Source organism: Bufo bufo, chromosome 1, assembly GCF_905171765.1.
Source record: "Bufo bufo chromosome 1, aBufBuf1.1, whole genome shotgun sequence".
In the NCBI taxonomy this organism is placed as follows: Eukaryota; Metazoa; Chordata; class Amphibia; order Anura; family Bufonidae; genus Bufo; species Bufo bufo.
The window spans coordinates 345,643,832-345,666,228 of NC_053389.1; the positions used below are offsets into that span (position 1 = coordinate 345,643,832).

At 43.7% G+C, this 22,397-nt stretch overlaps 1 protein-coding gene across 1 annotated transcript in view; it reads left to right on the forward strand.

Moving 5' to 3' along the window:
* The window catches only part of SLC4A9 (solute carrier family 4 member 9), a 251,606-nt gene that overhangs the window by 218,328 nt on the left and 10,881 nt on the right, over positions 1 to 22,397 (forward strand). The window contains exons 19-21 of the mRNA XM_040442704.1: positions 1,130 to 1,202; positions 3,771 to 3,839; positions 19,231 to 19,404. Of these exons, the coding sequence (XP_040298638.1) occupies positions 1,130 to 1,202; positions 3,771 to 3,839; positions 19,231 to 19,404 (316 nt within the window). The remainder of the gene's footprint in view (positions 1 to 1,129; positions 1,203 to 3,770; positions 3,840 to 19,230; positions 19,405 to 22,397) is intronic.

Here is a 22,397-nt window from a genome sequence, read left to right on the forward strand (position 1 = left end):
TGAGGTCACAGAGAACACCAACATCCTCATGCTGTGCAAAGGGCACAGCACAGCATGCGGACCACTGCAAGGGAAGGCCAGGAAACGATGCGTACAGAGCCTGCACAGAGAGTGCTGCATTCACCGCTTCCCAATCCTCCTGTACTAATGAGTGTTTCCACTACAAGAGGACATCGTTTTAAATTAGAGGGGCAAAGGTTTAAAAGTAATATCAGGAAGTATTACTTTACTGAGAGAGTAGTGGATGCATGGAATAGCCTTCCTGCAGAAGTGGTAGCTGCAAATACAGTGAAGGAGTTTAAGCATGCATGGGATAGGCATAAGGCCATCCTTTATATAAGATAGGGCCAGGGGCTATCCATAGTACTCAGTATATTGGGCAGACTAGATGGGCCAAATGGTTCTTATCTGCCGACACATTCTATGTTTCTATGCTTCTATCATTAGTATTCGCCCCATAAGACACACAGATATTTAACCCCCACACACACTTTGAGGGGAAAAAAGTGCATTTTGAGGGGAAAAAAGCAGGGGCATTGTTATGGTCTTTAACCTATTAAGGACAGTGTGATTTTCTTTTTTTCATTATTGTTTTATACTACCTTCTTTCCAGGGGTCATAACTTTTTAATTTTTCCTTTCACATAACCAGATGAGGGCTTGTTTTTTGCAGGGCAAGTTAAACGTGATTCCGACACAATTATATGGGTTTCATTTGTATGGCATTCCCTATGTGTTAAAACTGACCTATTTCCTTTATTCTAATAGTCGGTATGACTACAGTGATACATTTATATATTTTTTTGTGTTTTATTTTAATACAAAAAAAAGTTAACTTTGAAAAAAATATTTATAAATATTGATAAATAGGTACAGTATCTCTAGAGAGTTGTGTAAGGTTTCATTTTTTTATAGGATGATCTGTTTTTTAATGATACCATTGTGGAGTGTGTGTGGCTTTTTTATCTCTTTTATTCAATTTTATTTGCGAGGTGAAGTGTAAATACAAAAATGTTTATGATAAGGGACTTGATTGAAAAAAAAAATCTTTGTGGTATAGCCCTTTTACATGTGCAAATAAAAGAATTTCAGTGATCAAACTTTATATTAAAACAGTTTTCTCTTTACAGGGAGCAGAGATTAACTGGTTTAGTAGTCTTCATCCTAACTGGAATCTCTGTGTTTTTATCACCAGTTCTTAAGGTATTCTATTTTGTTATATTAAAAGGGTTTATGCATTTCATAGCTAATCTTAAAAAAGTGGTTTGAAGGGGTGATCATACTTAATACCTGGTCCCCACCTCTGGGTTTGGTTTTGATAACTCCAGGGGTGGCTCTCTTCCCTTCATGCAATAAAAAAGAGAAGAAAATCCGTCTCTCTTTGGTGAAAAAATGAAAAACTTTTATTCCAGCGAATTAAAATCCATACAGGTGTACATGAAACAGTCAATGCATTTCAGACCTCAAAGAAATGTGGGTCCTTCCTCATGTTTGTCATGAGGAAGGACCCACATTTCTTTGAGGTCTGAAATGCATTGACTGTTTCATGTACACCTGTATGGATTTTAATTTGCTGGAATAAAAGTTTTTAATTTTTTCACCGAAGAGAGCCGGATTTTCTTCTCTTTTTTATTGCATATACCGCATCCAGGAGCGGCATCCGTGCACCTCTGGTGATTCTACTATTGCAGGTGAGAGCTGCCTTACGTCTTCTTCTTCCCTTCATGCAACACTGAAATCAACATTCGTCTACGGAGGATGGGGTGCAGTCAGACATGTGAAAGTTGCAGCCAATCACAGGAGCAGTGACATGCTCCTCTTGTGAACAGTTTTCAGTCTTTGCTGCGGCCTGTGATTGGATGCAGTGATCATGTATCCCCCGCATCGCGGGATGTTGATTTCAGCACTGCAGGGAGGAGAATAACTGGCCCATGAACAACAGAGACTGAACCCAGAAGCAGGGGTGAGGTAACTATGATCGCCACTGCGGGTTGGCCACTATGGGAGGTCTGTATTAGTCTAGGATAACCCCTTTAAAGATATATTTATGCAGCTTACTTATATTTCCTTTACTGGATCCTTACTAATTATTCTTTAAAGGGAACCTGTCACCAGTTTTATGGTGTCCTAACTAAGGGCAACATAAATAAGTGACTGATTCTCTTAGCAAAATGCCGGGTCACTTTCTTTAATTGACCCAGTCAATCAGCCAACATCTTGTATTGAAAAGCTCCAGCTGATAATGATGAGTCATGAATAGTCATGAGCTCCTGACTCTCCCCGCCCACCTGCTGCTGATTGACAGTTTTTTTTTCCATATGAATCAGCAGCAGGTGGGCAGGGGAGTGGCTATAGCTCTGAATTATAAAAACGCTGGACTCAATGACATCACGCTGGACTCAAATCAGCTTATTAGCATGTGGCATGTGGCATCTTTGTGTGTATATTATGAGGTAACCATCTGTCACACCAGTAAGTGAATACATCTAAGGCACTTTTTAGTAGTTAATGATTGTATATAATTAGTTAGATTATAATCAAATATCCACATGACAGGTCCCCTTTAAGGATAAAGCCATTTTTATCATTATTGAGGCCCTGTCTCTAGTGTAGCCAGCCTTCTTTTCTGTCCAGATGATGCTGCCATCCATAGGATACCTGTAGGTGGAGGGGCATGTAACCAAACATGTCATTCAGAGTGGACACTAGGAATCTAGCACACTGTGTTTCACTGTGCAAAAAGCACAAGGTAGACTATAGTGTTTGGTCACAGGCATCTGCCTCTGAATCATCTTATGAGCAGGACACCCTTCCAGATGGGATATTGTGGTAAGTTGCATTATCACAATAAGCTGTAGGTAGGCATTTCCAATGTGGTGTCTAATGACAATGCGATCTGCTGATTCAGCTAATAATGTATCTGATTATCTGGAGATAAAGAAAATCTTGAATAAGAATTGTGTTATGTTCAGTGTGAAATTAAACAATCAACATATGGTAAGGTGATATTCATATCCTTGAGAAGGCTTCGGTTCATAATGAAAGTCACAGCTCTGGCAGTAAGTCCTGATGCTTGGAATGAAGCTGTCAACCCAAATGGGAATGGAGTATAAAATGCAGATTTATACTGGCTTAGGGTTTATGCACATGAACATGTGCCAGCCAGGCCTGTATTGCGGCCGGCAAACAGCAGGTCCACAATATGCGGGCACTGGCCGTGTGCTCACCGTATCAAGGATGCTGACGGATTCAATTGAATGTGTCCGCAGTCTGGAAGGACTGATGCAGAACGGAGACACAGAACCCCACGGAAGCACTACGGTGTGCTTCTGTGGGGTTTCTCTCTGTACCTTTGCAAAAAAATTGAACATGCTCTATTTATTTGCAGTGCAGGCAATTCACGGACCCATTGAATTTGAATGGGTCTGCATCTGCCTGCGGCAGCTGGACACAGGTTGCCCGTGCATTGGGAACCGCAATTCACACAATGCACGGAATGGCTGGCACACATTCGATGAGCCCTTGAAGGGGTTGTCCAGATTTTTTATATTGATGACCTACAGTATCCTCATATCAGATCGGAGGGGGTCTGACACCCGGCACCTACACTGATCTGCTGTATGAAGGGAAGGTCATCAATATTAAAAGCCAAGACAACCCCTTTAAGCAGGAAAGCTACTTATTGAAAACAAAAAGAATCAACAATTAAATTAAATTATATTTCCACCTTACATCTCATCATTTCTACTTTCTTCTGCTTTTTACGTTTAGTATATACCAATGCCTGTATTATACGGAATCTTTCTTCAAATGGGTGTGGCTGCTTTAAAAAGTATTCAAGTAAGTAATAACATGTCTAGAGATGAACTATATGTATTATGGGGGACATTTGTCAAGACTATTACGCTTTTTGTGAGGCATGAAAAGTAGGACTGTTTCAGCAAGTTGATCATTACTATAGCGCATTTATGATGTGTGACATTTTTAAATGTTACACAAAATTCTGCAGCCAATCTCACAGAATGCGAGGTATTCCCCTGGTGTGCTATCATTTACAAAGGTACAGCCACTTTGTTTCGTGCATCAAATTTAAAACCAGCCTGTGCCAATTTCTAAATTTGGTGCAATGCCAGAAAACAAATTTAAAATTGCATTAGAAGGACCGCAAATGATAAATTCCCACTTGTGTATTTAGTGTTTTCAGTGTTTCTTTTTCCTACCAAACAGATAAAATGAGGGTTAAGAAAAAAATATCTGCACTTCGGTTGTAGAATTTATTGTAATCAACTTTCAGAAAAGTCAAATGCATACTTTTTTGACATAATCTCCCTGCTTTTCAATACACTTTTCCAGCTGTCATCAAGCTTTCGTATTCAATCATAAAAAAAAAATGTTTTAGGCTGAGATGTGAGCCATAAATGTACCGCTATCCAACAGAATCAGTTCATGTGCACACTCATGGACGTGGACGGGCTCCCAACTCCTCCTTCATGGCTGACACTTGTAAGACCTTCCTGGAACTTCTCTATTCATTCATACACACTTCTTTGTGAAAAAAAAAATAATTCTCTATAATGTGCACAATGTCTTCAACCACCTTCAAAACATGCCCGTACTTCACATTGGTCGAGGGAATGTATGGAGCAGGCTGCTGATCCATACACAGCATGTACCAGCTGAATTGTACAGCAGGCACCCAGCCGCAATGACTGAGAATAACGATCCCACCGAACCCGGTCATTTAACCCCTCAGGTGCTGCTATCAATGCCAGTCGTGGCGTCTGTGAGGTTACCATGTCAGCCTGGATGCTGCTGAAGCCGTCCAGGCCTGTCTTGATAAATTCCCTGCTGCTCTGTGCATGAAGCACAGCACAGCAGGGACAGTGTAAGGCCTAGTTCACACGACCGTATGGCTTTTATAGTTTTTTGCGGTCCGTTTTTCACGGATCCGTTTTTTGTTTCCGTTGTGTTTTCGTTTCTGTTCCGTTTTTCCGTTCCGTTTTTCCGTATGGCATATACAGTATACAGTAATTACATTGAAAAAATTGGGCTGGGCATAACATTTTCAATAGATGGTTCAGAAAAAACGGAACGGAAACGGAAGACATACGGATGCATTTCCGTATGTGTTCCGTTTTTTTTGCGGACCCATTGACTTGAATAGAGGCACGACCCGTGATTTACGGCCAAATATAGGACAAGCTCTATCTTTCAACGGAACGGAAATACGGAAACGGAATGCATACGGAACACATTCAGTTTTTTTTGCGGAACCATTGAGATGAATAGTTCCGTATACGTACCGTATACGGAACACAAAAAAACGGCCCGTACACCCGCAAAAAAAACATTCGTGTGAACTAGGCCTAAAAATACTATTCACCCTAATAGGTCTCTAAAGATCAAAAGATGCCAGGTTCTTGTTCCCTAGGGGGCTGAGATATTAAATAAAAGGTGAAAAAAAGTTTTTAAAAAATCACTGCATCCGCAAAGGTCTGAACTATTAAAATATTATAAAAATTCCTGTGCAGTGAATGTCATAATGTAAAAAAAATGAAAAACACATGATTCACAATTTTTTGGTCACCTTTCCCCCCAAAAAAATTGAATAACAGTGATCAAGAAGTTGTATATTAACCAAGATTTTTATTTATTTTAAAGATAGTAAAACAAAAAAATATATAAAAGTTTGGTATCACTTTATTAATATTGAGCTGCAGAATAAGGACGTCATATCATTTTTAGCACACAGTGAACGCCTTGATGTCAAAACCCCAAAAACCATGGCAGAAATGTTTTTATATATTTTTTTCAATTTAGCCCCACAAAGAATTTTTTGCCCATTTTACAATAAAACAAATAGTCAATTAAATGTTCCCCTTAAAAAAGACATCTTATCCTGCAAAAAATGAGCCCTCATATGGCTATATGATCGGACAATTTAAAAAGTTATTACTATTGGAACGGTGGGAGGAAAAAATGAAAATGCAAGACAAAAAAGGCGCAGTTACTTAACCCCTTAAAGACACGGCTATATTTCACCTTAAGGACCAGGCCATTTTTTTGCAAATCTAACCAGTGTCACTTTGTGTGAATGACTTTAAAACGCTTTTACTTATCCAGGCCATTCTGAGATTGTTTTCTCGTCACATATTGTACTTCATGACACTGGTAAAATGTAGTAAAAAAAATTCCTTTTTATTTATCAAAAAAATACCAAATTTACAAAAAATTTGGAAAAATTAGCAAATTTCAATTTCTCTACTTCTATAATACATAGTAATACTTCCAAAAATAGTTATTGCTTTACAGTGCCCATATGTCTAATTTATGTTTGAATCATTTTGTGAATGTCATTTCATTTTTTGGGGATGTTACAAGGCATAGAGGTTTAGAAGCAAATCTTGAAATTTTTCAGAAATTTTTAAAAACCAACTTTTTAAGGACCAGTTCAGGTCTGAAGTCACTTTGTGAGGCTTACATAATAGAAACCACCCAAAAATGACCCCATTCTATAAACTACACCCCTCAAGGTACTTAAAACTGATTTTACAAACATCGTTAAACCTTTAGGAGTTCCACAAGAGTTAATGGCAAATGGAGATACAATTTCAGAATTTCGATTTTTTGGCAAACTTTCCATTTTAATCCATTTTTTTCCAGTAAAAAAGCAAGGGTTACCAGCCAAACAAAACTCTATATTTATTGCCCTGATTCTGTAGTTTGCATAAACACCGCATATGTAGTCGTAAACTACTGTACGGGCACACGGTAGGGCGTAGAGCGAAAGGAGCGCCGTGTGGTTTTTGGAAGGCAGATTTTGCTGGACTGGTTTATTTACACCATGTCCCATTTAAAGCCCCCCTGATGCACCCCTAGAGTAGAAACGCCATAAAAGTGAAACCTATCTAAGAAACTACACCCGTCAAGGTATTCAAAACTGATTTTACAAACTTTGTTAACCCTTTAGGTGTTCCACAAGAGTTATTGGCAAATGGAGATGAAATGTAAGAATTAAATTTTTGGGGAAAATTTTCCATTTGAATCCATTTTTTACAGTACCAAAGCAATGATTAACAGCCAAATAAAACTCTATATTTATTGCCCTGATTCTGTAGTTTGCAGAAACACCGCATATGTAGTCGTAAACTACTGTACGGGCACACGGTAGGGCGTAGAGCGAAAGGAGCGCCGTGTGGTTTTTGGAAGGCAGATTTTGCTGGACTGGTTTATTTACACCATGTCCCATTTGAAGCCCCCCCCCCCCCCCGATGCACCCCTAGAGTAGAAACTCTATAAAAGTGACTTCATCTAAGAAACTACACACCTCAAGGTATTCAAAACTGATTTTAGAAACTTTGTTAACCCTTTGGGCTGTTTCACATGAGCGAGTCCATTGCGGGAATCACGCTCCGTGTGGGTGTGATCCTCTGCTCTGGACTTGCAGGAGCGCACGGCATTATCATGATTTATAATGCTATGTGTCTCTGCATGGCCTTTTTTTCCACAGAATCATAGTGACATAAAGCTGTCAGTATGATTCTGTAGAAATAAGGTCAAGCAGAGGCACATAGCATTATAAATCATGATAATGCCGTGCGCTCCTGCAAGTCCAGAGCAGAGGATCACACTCACACACGGAGCGTGATTCCCGCAATGGACTCGCTCGTGTGAAACAGCCCTTTAGAGTTATTGGCAAATGGAGAAAAAATTTATGAATTGCAATTTTTTTGCAAATTTTCAATTTTAATCCATTTTTTACAGTAACAAAGCAATGGTTAATAGCCAAACAAAAGTCTATATTGATTGCCCTGATTCAGTAGTTTGCAGAAACACCCCATATGTGGTCATAAACTACAGTACAGGCACACGGCAGGGCGTAGAGGGAAAGGAGCACTGTGTGGTTTTTGGAAGGCAGATTTTGCTGGACTGGTTTATTTACACCATGTCCCACTTAAAGCCCCCCTGATGCACCCCTAGAGTAGAAACTCCATAAAAGTGACCCCATTTTGTAAACTACAGGATAAGGTGGCAGTTTTGTTGGGACTATTTTTAGGGTACATATTTTTGGTTGCTCTATATTTCATTTTTGTGAGGCAAGGTTACCAAAAATAGAAATTCTGAAATTTCATCTCCATTTGCCATAAATTGTTGAGGAACACCTAAAGGGTTAATAAAGTTTGTAAAATCAGTTTTAAATACCTTGCGGAGTGCAGTTTCTTAGATGGGTAACTTTTTTGGAGTTTCTACTCTAGGGGTGCATCAGGGGTTCTTCAAATGGGACATGGTGACAAAAAAAAAGGCCATCAAAATCTGCCTTCCAGAAACCATATGACGTTCCTTTCCTTCTGCACCCTGCCGTTTGGTCATACAGCAGTTTACGGCCACATATGGGGTGTTTCTGTAAACTGCAGAATCAGCGTAATAAATATAAAGTTTTTTTGGGCTGTTAACCCTAGCTACTGGAAAAAACTGATTAAAATGGAAAATTTGCCAAAAAAATTGCTGTTTTGGCACAGTTTTTATTTTATTTTTTTGGCCGTGTTTATCTAAAGGGTTAGGTCATTTTTATAGAACAGATTCTTACGGACACGGTGATACCAAACATGTCTACTTTTTTAAATTTATTTAGGTTTTACACTATATTATCCTTTTTTAAACAAAAAAATAACATTTTAGTATCTCCAGAGTCAGTTTTTTTTTTTTTTTAGCCGATTGTCTTAGGTAGGGGCTCATTTTTTGCGGGATGAGAGGATGGTTTTATTGGCACTATTTTTGGGGGCATATGACTTTTTGATCGCTTGCTATTACACTTTTTGTTATGTAAGGTGACAAAAAAAATACCTTTTTTTGCACCGTTATTATTTAATTTTTTTGACCGTGTTTATCTGAGGGGTTAGGTCATGGGGAAATTTTATAGAGCAGATTCTTACAGACGTGGCGATACCTGATATTTAAACTTTTTTATTTATTTAACTTTTACAAAATATTTTTGAAAAAAAAATTTTTGGGGGGTGTCTGAGAACCATAGTTTTTTTTCGATTGTCAGTGGCTAAATGGAATAAAAATTGGGGAAGGGGATTATAAATTTAGTACTCCATGGAAGTGTGGTACTCCCTGAAGCAACCAATAATGCAGAGGCCCGGATGATCGGGGCACGTGTCACACTGAGTGGTGGTGTCCTTCCGTATCCCCCTCCTATGACACACTCTGAACCTTTTTTGGATCCGTCCCTTCTTTCCAGTATGGGGGACCACACCTGGAAAGTGTTGGCCAGGGACAATCCGGGCGCCTCCAGTTCCCGAGGTACTCCGGCCTGCTCTTTCCCGGTCAGAAAAGATCAGGTCCTTGAGGACGGCCTCATAGAACTGAAGGAATGTCCCTGTGTTGCCAGCGCTCTGGGACATTTGTTCAAGGCAACCTGTACCAAGTAGACCGCAACTTTTTTGTACCATGCCCGGGTTTTGCACATGGCATTATATGGCTTGAGGACTTGATCAGAGAGATCAACTCCTCCCATATACCGATTGTAGTCGACAATACAATCGGGCTTGAGGACCATTGCCGCGGTACCATGCACAGGGACAGGGGTGATGCCGTTACCGTGAATTGTGGACAGTACAAGGACATCCCTCTTGTCCTTATATATGACCAGCAACAAGTTTCCACTGGTAAGGGCACGGGTCTCACCCCTGGGGATAGGTACCTGGAGGGGGAGGTAGGGAGGCCGTGTTGATTTTTCCGCACGGTCCCACAAGCGGACGTGGAACTGGCGGCGAGCGACTGGAACAAGGGGATACTAGTATAAAAGTTATCCATGTACAGGTGGTAACCCTTATCTAGCGGTGAGTGCATAAGGTCCCACACAAGTTTCCCGCTAACACCCAGAGTGGGGGGACATTCTGGGTGTTGAATATGGGAATCTCACCCCTCGTACACACAAAACTTGTAAGTGTACCCTGAGGTACTCTCAAAAAGTTTGTACAGCTTCACACCATACCTCGCCCGCTTAGAGGGAACATACTGGCGGAAAATGAGTCTCCACTTGAAAGCAATGAGAGACTCATCAACCGCGACCTCACTTCCAGGTACATGGGCCTCCAAAGATTTGGCCCCAAAGTGATCGATGACCGGCCTGATTTTGTACAGGCGGTCATAGGCAGGATCACCTTGGGGGGGACATGCTGCATTATCTGCATAATGCAGGCATTTCCGAATGGCCTCAAAACGGGAGCGTGTCATGGCTGTACTGTAAAGTGGGGTCTGGTAGAAGATGTCCCCACCACAGTACAGCCTGACACTGGGTTTTTTGACTAGTCCCATGTGCAGCACGAGGCCCCAAAATGTCCTCATCTCGGCTGCACTGACCGGAGTCCAGACACTGGCCCTAGCCAAAAAGGAGCCCGGTTGTCGAGCAATGAACTGTTGGGTGTACAAGTTCGTTTGCTCCACCATCAGATTCACAAAGTGGTCACTGAAAAAAAGACTATAATAGTCATATTCAGTGAAGCCCACTGTGAGAATCTGGATTCCTGGTTGGCCAACAAAATCAGGAATCACAGGCTCAAAATCCTCTGGGGTACACCATGCAAGTTCACCGGTAGGGGGCTCAGGTGGACTTATCTGGTGGGCCGGAAAACTAGTACGAACCCCAGAGCTGCTCGTACTAGTGTGGGCCACAGGGTCCCTGGCATGGCGGTCCCCTTGCTCCGCCTGGCGGCGTCTCCGCCGCCTTGGGGGCTCATCATCATCGCTAGATGGGGGCTCATCATCATCGCAGATGACAAGAGTAAAGTCCTCACTGGGGCTCTCGGAGTCAGAGGCAAGCTGGGCGTAGGGGAGTGTGTGTGTGCTGGTGTGTGTATATGCGTGGAAAACATTAGTGTGCGTGTGTGTGGAGGCACGGGTGTTTGCGGACTTTGCCTTAAACCTAACAGAAAAAAAATATTACTGAAAACCCAAAAAAGGCAAAAAAAGCGGTGGGGTGGGCGATGCGCTAACAGTGGCCGGACGCTAAGAGTGCCGGCCACAATCAGTACGTGTACGCAAAAAATCAAAACTCAAGGCTGCACTCTCTCCTTGCTCCTGGACGCAGAATGGAGGAGGAGAGGAGAGCTGGAGGGGGTTAACCCTCGCCCGCCTGTGCAGCCAATAGGAACCAATCCTTTGAGGTGATATCACCATCACCTCACAGGATCTAAGGATGGTGATTGGTGGTGTATTGTCACCAGATACCCAAATAACCGGGAAACCTGCGGTTTGCTGTGACCGCCGATACGGGGGGGGGTCACAGGACCCCCCTCGGCATTGTCACAGAGTGCCGTGCGGCGGTAATCAGAAATACACATGATGTATCGGTACGCCATGTGTCCTTAACTACCAAGGCATCATGACGTATCGGTACGTCATGTGTCCAACAGGTTAAAGGGATTCTACAGTTTGTTTTAACTGATGATCTATCCTCTGGATAGATCATCAGCATCTGACGGACGGAGGTCCGACACCCAAGACCCCAGCCGATAAGCTGTTTTCAGAAGGCAGCGGCGCTCCAGCAGCGGCGCGGCCTTCTCACTGTTTACCGCTGGCCCAGTGACGTCACGACTAGTATCAACTGGCCTTGGCGGGGCTAAGCTCCATTCAAGTGAAGTTTAGCCGAGCCAAGGCCAGGTGATACTAGTCGTGACGTCACTGGGCCGGCGGTAAACAGTGAGAAGGCCGCGGCTCTGCTGGAGCGCCGCTGCCTTCTCAAACAGTCTAAATCACAAGTGGGGCAGCCATTGTTTCTCATACCACAGTTTAAAGCTGCACAGGAATGAGTAGGAAGATTATTATGTCAAAAAATCATGTATTTGTCTTTTCTAAAATTTTAAATAAATGCTACAGCCACAGTGTAGATAATTTTTAACTCACCCTTATGTATTATCTAGAGATGAGCGAATTTTTCAAAAAGATTTGATACGAATTTATTTGTAGCGAATCACATTAAAAAAACAGCTACAGACAGGTCCATAAATATTGGGACATCAACACAATTGTAACATTTTTGCCTCTATATACCACCACAATGGATTTAAAATGAAATGAACAAGATGTGCTTTAACTGCAGACTGTCAGCTTTAATTTGAGTGTATTTACATCCAAATCAGGTGAACGGTGTAGAAATTACAACAGTTTGCATATGTTCCTCCCACTTGTTAAGGGACCAAAAGTAATGGGACAATTGGCTTCTCAGCTGTTCCATAGACAGGTGTGTGTTATTCCCTCATTATCCCAATTACAATGAGCAGATAAAAGGTCCAGAGTTCATTTCAAGTGTGCTATTTGCATTTGGAATCTGTTGCTGTCAACTCTCAAGATGAGATCCAAAGAGCTGTCACTATCAGTGAAGCAAGCCATCATTAGGCTGAAAAAATGAAACAAACCCATCAGAGAGATTGCAAAAACACGCCAAAAACAACTGTTTGGAAGATTCTTAAAAAGAAGGAATGCACCGGTGAGCTCAGCAACACCAAAAGACCCAGAAGTCCACGGAAAACAACTGTGGTGGATGACCGAAGAATTCTTTCCCTGGTGAAGAAAACACCCTTCACAACAGTTGGCCAGATTAAGAACACTCTCCAGGAGGTAGGTGTATGTGTGTCAAAGTCAACAATCAAGAGAAGACTTCACCAGAGTGAATACAAAGGGTTCACCACAAGATGTAAACCATTGGTGAGCCTCAAAAACAGGAAGGCCAGATTAGAGTTTGCCAAACGACATCTAAAAAAGCCTTCACAGTTCTGGAACAACATCCTATGGACAGATGAGACCAAGATCAACTTGTACCAGAGTGATGGAAAGAGAAGAGTATGGAGAAGGAAAGGAACTGCTTATGATCCTAAGCATACCACCTCATCAGTGAAGCATGATGGTGGTAGTGTCATGGCGTGGGCATGTATGGCTGCCAATGGAACTGGTTCTCTTGTATTTATTGATGATGTGACTGCTGACAAAAGCAGCCGGATGAATTCTGAAGTGTTTCTGGCAATATTATCTGCTCATATTCAGCCAAATGCTTCAGAACTCATTGGACGGTGCTTCACAGTGCAGATGGACAATGAGCCAAAGTATACTGCAAAAGCAACCAAAGAGTTTTTTAAGGGAAAGAAGTGGAATGTTATGCAATGGCCAAGTCAATCACCTGACCTGAATCTGATTGAGCATGCATTTCACTTGCTGAAGACAAAACTGAAGGGAAAATGCCCCAAGGACAAGCAGGAACTGAAGACAGTTGCAGCAGAGGCCTGGCAGAGCATCACCAGGGATGAAACCCAGCATCTGGTGATGTCTATGCGTTCCAGACTTCAGGCTGTAATTGACTGCAAAGGATTTGCAACCAAGTATTAAAAAGTGAAAGCTTAATTTATGATTATTATTCTGTCCCATTACTTTTGGTCCCTTAACAAGTGGCAGGCACATATGCAAACTGTTGTAATTCCTACACCGTTCGCCTGATTTGGATGTAAATACTCTCAAATTAAAGCTAACAGTCTGCAGTTAAAGCATTTCTTGTTAGTTTCAAATCCATTGTGGTGGTGTATAGAGCCAAAAATGGTAGAATTGTGTCAAAATCCCAATATTTATGGACCTGACTGTATTTCCTGGCTGCAGAGAGCCTGTATAGTGGTGTAGAACACTGTGCCTTGCAGAAACAAGCATATTGAGTCTGCTGTGGTAATGAAACAGTACTGTGAGTCAGTATAACACACAGATGAAAGGCATCACTCTTAGGCCTCTTTCACACGGGCGTTGCGGGAAAATGTGCGGGTGCGTTGCGGGAACACCCGTGATTTTTCCGCGCGAGTGCAAAACATTGTAATGCGTTTTGCACTCACGTGAGAAGAATCGCACATGTTTGGTACCCAAACCCGTACTTCTTCACAGAAGTTCGGGCTTGGGATCGATGTTCTGTAGATTGTATTATTTTCCCATATAACATGGTTATAAGGGAAAATAATAGCATTCTGAATACAGAATGCATAGTAAAACAGCGCTGGAGGGGTTAAAAAAAAAATTAAATCATTTAAGGCCTCTTTCACACTTGCGTTGTTGGGATCCGGCATGCACTTCCGTTGCCGGAGGTGCCTGCCGGATCCGTAACAACGCAAGTGTACTGAAAGCATTTGAAGACGGAACCGTCTTCCAAATGCTTTCAGTGTTACTATGGCACCCAGGACGCTATTAAAGTCCTGGTTGCCATAGTAGGAGCGGGGAGCGGGGGAGCGGTATACTTACAGTCCGTGCGGCTCCCCGGGCGCTCCAGAATGACGTCAGAGCGCCCCATGCGCATGGATGACGTGATCCATGTGATCACGTGATCCATGCGCTTGGGGCGCCCTGACGTCACTCTGGAGCGCCCGGGGAGCCGCACGGACGGTAAGTATGCTGCTCCCCCGCTCCCCGCTACACTTACCATGGCTGTCAGGACTTTAGCGTCCCGGTAGCCATGGTAACTATTCAGAAAAAGCTAAACGTCGGGTCCGGCAATGCGCCGAAACGACGTTTAGCTTAAGGCCGGATCCGGATCAATGCCTTTCAATGGGCATTGATCCCGGATCCGGCGTTGCGGCAAGTCTTCAGGATTTTTGGCCGGAGCAAAAAGCGCAGCATGCTGCGGTATTTTCTCCGGCCAAAAAACGTTCCGTACCGGAACTGAAGACATCCTGATGCATCCTGAACGGATTACTCTCCATTCAGAATGCATTAGGATAATCCTGATCAGTATTCTTCCGGCATAGAGTCCCGACGACGGAACTCTATGCCGGAAGACAATAACGCAAGTGTGAAAGAGCCCTAACTCACCTTAGTCCACTTGTTCACAATGCCGGCATCTCCTTCTGTCCCCTTTACTGAATAGGACCTGTGGTGAGCATTAATTATAGGTCAAGGACCTTTGATGACGTCACTCCGGTCATCACATGGTACGTCACATGATCTTTTACCATGGTGATTCACCATGGTAAAAGATCATGTGACGTACCATGTGATGACCGGAGTGACATCATCAAAGGTCCTTGACCTATAATTAATGCTCACCACAGGTCCTATTCAGTAAAAGGGACAGAAGGAGATGCCGGCATCGCGAACAAGTGGACTAAGGTGAGTTAAATGATTTTTTATTTTTTTTAACCCCTCCAGCCCTATTTTACTATGCATTCTGTATTCAGAATGCTATTATTTTCCCTTATAACCATGGTATAAGGGAAAATAATAATGATCGGGTCTCCATCCCGATCGTCTCCTAGCAACCATGCGTGAAAATCGCACCGCATCCGCACTTGCTTGCGGATGCTTGCGATTTTCACGCAACCCCATTCATTTCTATGGGGCTTGCGTTACGTGAAAAACGCACAAAGAGGAGCATGCTGCGATTTTCACGCAACGCACAAGTGATGCGTGAAAATCACCGCTCATGTGAACAGCCCCATAGAAATGAATGGGTCAGGATTCCGTGCGGATGCTGTGCGTTCACCTCCCGCAACGCATCCGCGTGGAAAACTCGCTCGTGTGAAAGGGGCCTTAGAATCACTACACACTTCACTTACTTGGGCAGTTATGGGGCCAAAACTGACCAAATAACTCAAATGTAAACTCAGCCTTAGGCTGCATGCACACGACCGTTGTTTGTTTTGAGGTCAGCAAATTGCTGACATTGCTGGCAGGTGTCACGCATGAGCTGCCACTGGCTAACATCGAAGTTACACCTGGGAGTACCTCTGTCCGCCTGTATCATCAAGAAATTGTTTATGACCTTTCTCTGTTTATATAATCGGTCCAACATATGGAGGGTGGAATTCCAACGGATGGAAACGTTGCATATCAGCCTATGTTGGTGGATGCTGTTCTGCCCCTGTAGCTCAAGGAGGGTGTGTCGACACAATGTTCTTCCCGTTGTCAGTCACCATGGTTCCGATTTTGAGTTGTCGAGGAGAAAGCCAGGATTCGATTTTTTTTATGAAGGACACAGAGTAGTTCCTCCCCTGTGTTACTCCGTTTGCCCAAGCAAACTAGGGGCAGAACAGCATATCACCGCCATGCCCTGCACATGTTGTATGCTGGAGGAGCACTGTGAATTGTCCATGCAGTGGAGGCTGAGGACACGGTGGAGGATGAGGAGGCAGATGTGGACATTGTTGCTGGACCAACAGCGTTGGCAACGTGGAGGTGGAAGCAGCGTAACCTGGCCAAGTTGCTGGTGTGGCTAGGCAGGAACCACATTTACCCAGTGGGCCATAAAGGACATATATTTTCCTTGACTGTAGTTACAGCTCCAGACGTCAGCGCTGCCGTGCACTTTGGCAGACACCGACAGGCTCAAGGACTGGCCCACCTTCTGTTCTACATATGTGTGCAGAGCTGGTACTGCCTTTTTCGCAAATAAATGATGGCTTGGGACTCTCCATCTCAGATTGACACAAGCCATCAGTTCTCTGAGAGGTGCAGAGTCCACCACTTGGAAAGGGAGGGACTGCAGCACCAGCAACTTGGCCAGGAGCACAGTCAGCTTATGTGCTGTTGGATGAGTGCACGCATACTGTTGTCTCTTGTCAATCGCTTTGGTGATTGATTGCTGACAGAATGACTGACAAGGAGCAGGAACATCAGGACCAGCAGATGATGGGAAGGACAGACAGCTCCCTTCTGCTGAGGTGGTGGAGCCTTGACTGCATGAAATTGGGTGCGTGCCACTGGGTGATGCAGCAGTTGCTGCGGCAGGCTGGACCACCACATCAGAGCCACGGTTCTCCCAGGCCACTTTATGGTGATGCTGCATGTGTTGACGCAGGGCCGTGGTGCAAACATTGGCACCCTGGCTACACTTCACCTTCTGCCCACAAATTCAGTAAATGGCCATGTCCACCTCCTCTGGCGGCCTAACAAAGAATTGCCACACCGCTGAGTATGGCATTTTCCCCCAACACTCCTCGCTGACTGCCTGCTACCTCTGTCTTCGTGAACCCCTGCACTGCTACTTTCCGTGCAGGTAGTCTCCTGTAAAGCGGGTGGTCTACACCTGGCTCCTGACCTCCCACTGCTGCCTCCCTGCTGACTCACAGCCATGCTACCACACTGCTGGCTCAGCCGCTGCCTCACGCGAAAGCTGCCACCCTCTTCTCCAGATGATGATGCGGAAGCCCCTTCTTCACCCGGCTCCCAAGTTCGATTGGCTACATCATCATAATCTGCTACTGTCTGCACGTCACTGATGTCCCCCTCAATGGTCTAAGGGCCAGGAGCTGGACCACTCGCAACACCTGCTCCCACGTGACTCTCATCATCACTACTTGCCCGCCTACCGGAGGAAGCGGCGTATGTCTCCTCCAGATCTTGGCTGTGTAGTAGCTGCTGACTCTCCTCTAGTAGCGTGTCCTCGCTGAAAAGTGGAGCCGAGCATACTACATATAATACTTCTCGCGCTGAGGGAACAGAAAATGACAGAGGCAGGTTGAGGACAGTTGGGGGCACAGGGCCTGCTCCGGGCCATGCCAACTAAGTGTTGTGTCAGAGGAACCCATCGACTCTTGGCTGGGGGTGTCTGATGTCACTTGCGACAAAGTCGAAGACCGAGTCAACCATTGAAGCACTGCTGGGTTGCTGGTTAAGACATGACCTCTAGATGACACTGGAAGCTAAGGCCTGCTTCCACCTCCCCTGCAACTCCTGCTTCCACCCCCCCCCCCCTTCTTCTGCTGCTACTTCTGCCTGCGATAGAATCATTTTGGCAACTGCCCATTCATTCCCTTTGAAGGGTCTGTCACCTGTCTGTCTGTCTGACATACTGTATAATAAAAGAATTAAATTAAAATAATACACCCCAAAAAAGGTTGTAGTACAATGTAACATAACCACAGCACCCCAATTAGGACATAAAAAAAAAAATAACAATCACAATTCACCGCAGAACGGTTAATATATAGCATGTATGTTTATTTCCTTTCAATACACCCCATAAATGGCTGTAGTACAATGTAACTGCACCGCAGAATGGCGATTAAGGGCTCGTTCACGCGACTATGCTGTTTTTTGCGGTTCACAAATTGCGGATCCGCAAAACACGGATGGCAGAGGCCTATTATAGAAATGCCTATTCTTGTCCGCAAAATGGACAAGAATAGGACAGGACTCATAATTTTTGCGGGGCCATGGAATGGAGTAATGGATGCGGACAGCACACAGAGCACTGTCCGCATCTTTTGCGGACCCATTGAAATGAATGGTTCCGTATACGGACCGTATGCGGAATGCAGAAAACGGCCCGTGGGAACGCAAAATACGTTCATGTGAACGAGCCCTAAGACGTCTTCTTTTTCCTATTAATACACCCCAAAAAAAGAAATGGAACAATCACAATTGTTTTATGTCTGCCTACGGAAGAGGGTCCTGTGTTCCCCGGAGGGGGAATCGCCATCCGTGTGCAGCTCTGCCTGGGGCCGCCTAGCTGCTACTGTGCTTGGGGTGCAGGCATCTGCTTCTGGTTCTGTTCTGTCCTAGGTTCCAGCATCCGTTGTTCCTGGTTACCTGTGTATTCCTGATAGTTACCTTCGTAGGTATCTCCGTGCTCGCGGATGCTTGCGATTTTCACGTGGCCCATTTCACTTCTATGGGGCCTGCGTTGCGTAAAAAACGCACAAAACAGAGCATGCTGCTATTTTCACGCAACGCACAAGTGATGCGTAAAAATCCCTGCTCATGTGCACAGCCCCATAGAAATGAATAGGTCCGGATTCAGTGCGGGTGCAATGCGTTCACCTCATGCATTGCACCCGCGCGGAAATCTCGCCCGTGTGAAAGAGGTCTTAGGCTTTCTTCAAACACAATTATGCACTGCTGTTTTCTGACCACTAAAAAATGCCATCGATACAGCATGCAATTTTTTTTTACATACTGCATGCATTTTCTGGCTTTTTCAAAACAAATGTGTGGATGGCATTTTTAGTTTTTTTTTTTACCTTGAATGAAAAACACCATTGCTTCTAACATACTGTTTAAAAAAACACACCAGAAACACCAAAAATGCCACCAAATTGAAAATAAATAAAATAGTAGCAAAAAATCTGGATCAACAAAAACTGCACCAAGAAAACAAAAATGCTGAAAAAGCCAATAAAAATGTGTATGCGAATCCGCTCTCAAATTATGTATGATTTTCACTCATTTGTACACAACTTGTTTATTTTGTTGTTTTTTTAAGTTCACAGAGCGGTTGAAATTACTCTTTATTCCATCTAAGCATCAGCCGGACCTAATATACCTTCGCCATGTTCCACTGCGAAAAGTCCATTTCTTTACTCTGATTCAGCTAACTTGTTTGATTATCTTATGGATACTGAAATCAACTGAGGCAGCAATTATCTTCCCACTGATGGTAACCTTACCCAATTTGTTGATAAATTTATTGTCTATTCAAGTTCTAGTTTGATCACTATTGCTAAGGTTCATGGCAGCACGTACAATACTAAATTTAATCAGACACACATTTTTTGGATTATATGTGACTGCAAAATGTAATAGAATGAAAAATTAAAGAGGTTCTCCGGGATTTTACTATTGATGACCTATCCTCAGGACAGGACATCAATATCAGATGGGTGCCGATCAGCTGTTTGAGGAGATGGTATGTGCAATTATAGCTATAAAAAGAGAATTAAGCCTTAGGCCTCATGCACACGACCGTTGTTCTGGTCCGCATCCGAGCCGCAGTTTTTGCGGCTCGGGTGCGGACCCATTCACTTCAATGGGGCCGCAAAAGATGTGGACAGCATGTGCTGTCTGCATCCGTTGCTCCGTTCCATGGCTCCGTTTTGTGGACAAGAATAGGCATTTCTACAATGGGCCGCCTGTTCCGTTCCGCAAATTGCGGAAGGCACACGGGCGGCTTCCGTGTTTTGCCTATCCGCAATTTGCGGACCGCAAAACAGGAAGGGTCATGTGCATGAGGCCTTATTCACACGTCAGTGTTTGGGTCATTGACTTCCATCAGTGATTGCAAGGCAAAACCAGGGTTGGAGCATACAAAGACATAGGCCGCTTTCACATGAGCATATGGAAACCCCTGCATATTCTGATGATATTGCATGCAATTGCAATCAATATATGTTCCGTAATTTATCTAGATTTACTTGCCTATTTCTTCTATGCAGATTATGGGCGAAATTCATCAAACTGGTGTGAAGTAGAAATGGCTTAGTTGACCATAGCAGCCAATCAGACTGTGAAAAATGCAACCAAAGGAGCTGTGAAAAATGAAAGGTGGACTCTGATTGGTTGCTATGGGCAACTAAGCCAGTTCTACTTCACACCAGTTTGATAAATCTACCCTATGTGCATATTTAATGCGTGTTATGTGTCTGGATTTAATGTGGGTTAAATTAATATTTTAGGACTTTAACATTTGTTATTCGTCGTGTTGTGTTAAGAGTTAATATTTGCCTTCGTAATTGCATCGCTTCCTCTTTATGAAGGCATAGCTGATTATATAGTTCTCGGCTTGCATGAAGGTGTTATAGAAAAGCCAACCTCTCCCTCAAAATTTGGAAAATGTCAAATCCATCACTTGATGTTTTTCTATCTATTAATATACCAATGAATTGGGTATTGTTAGGGCTCTTTCACACGAGCGGATCCTGTGCGGATAATCCGCTGCGTGAAAGAGAGCCAAGCCACGTTCCGGACAGCAGAGATACGGAGCATTAACATAATTGATAATGCTCTTTGCCTCTCTGTGACCTTTTTGCTACAAAATCACAGTGACAACATCTCACGTCCATTTTCTCTGGTTCATATGGCTGCTGTAAAACTGATCAGTGAATGCTGTTAACAGCAGCTCAGGCAAGATTATCCCCACAAACATATACAAAAGATAGAATAAAACTACAACCAGAAAATATCAGTCAGGGTCACACAAAGGCCTCATGCACACGACCGTTCCATTTTTTGCGGTCAGCAAACCGCGGATCCGCAAAAAACGGAAGCCGCCCGTGTGCCTTCCTCAATTTGCGGAATGGAACGGGCGGCCCATTGTAGACATGCCTATTCTTGTCCGCAAAACGAATAAGAATAGGACATATTTTTTTAGCGGGGCCGCGGAACGGAGCCACGGATGCGGACAGCACACAGAGTTCTGTCCGCATCTTTTGCGGCCCCATTGAAGTGAATGGGTCCGCATCCGAGCCACAAAAACGGCAGCTCGGATGCGGACCCAAACAACGTTCGTGTGCATGAGGCCTTACAGTTTTTCATGTAGTTTATTTGGACTAACACCAGAAGTGGATTGAAACGGAATAGGAAACATAATGGATGGGTTTACATTTTTCATTCCTGTTGGATGCAAGTCTGACTTTGGCAAAAAAAAAACAGCATGAAAAACTGACACAGTTTTTCAAAAACAAAAAAAATAAAAGACAAGAGAGTGCTTTATATACCACTCTAAGGCCCCTTTCACACGGTCGAGTTTTCCACGCGGGTGCAATGCGTGAGGTGAATGCATTGCACCCGCACTGAATCTGGACCCATTCATTTCTATGGGGCTGTGCACATGAGCGGTGATTTTCACGCATCACTTGTGCGTTGTGTGAAAATCTCAGCATGCGCTATACTGTGCGTTTTCAACGCAACGCAGGCCCCATAGAAGTGAATGGTGGCTGCATGAAAATCGCAAGCATCCGCACGCGGTGCGATTTTCACGCATGGTTGCTAAGATGACAGTCTATTCACTGTATTATTTTCCCTTTATAACATGGTTATAAGGGAAAATAATAGCATTCTTTAATGCAGAATGCTTAGTAGAAGGTCAATTGAGGGTTAAAAAATAAAAAAAATTAACTCACCTCCTCCTCTTGATCGCGTAGTTGCCGATCTCTTCTTACTTCTTTAATCATGAGCTGCCGGCTAAAGGACCCGTGGTGACGTCACATCACATGGTCCAATCACATGGTCCATCACTGTGGTGATGGACCATGTGATTGGACCATGTGATGAGCTCAGTGACATCACCAAAGGTCCTTTGACAGGTCCTGAAGAAAGAACAGGAGACCGGCAGCTACGCGATGAATTGGAGGAGGTGAGTTAATTTATTTTTTATTTTTTGACCTTCTACACAACACCAAACCCAAACCCAAACCTGAACTTCAGTGAAGAAGTTCGGGTCTGGGTACCACATTCAGTTTTTTATCACGCGCGTCCAAAACGCATTGCACCCGCGCGATAAAAACACAATCACAGTCAAAACTGACTGAAATTGCGTACCTACTGGATAATCCGGACACGCTCGTCTGCAAGGGGCCTTAAGCCTCTTTCACACGGACGAGTTTTCCGCGCCTCACGCATTGCACCCGCTCTGAATTCGGACCCATTCATTTC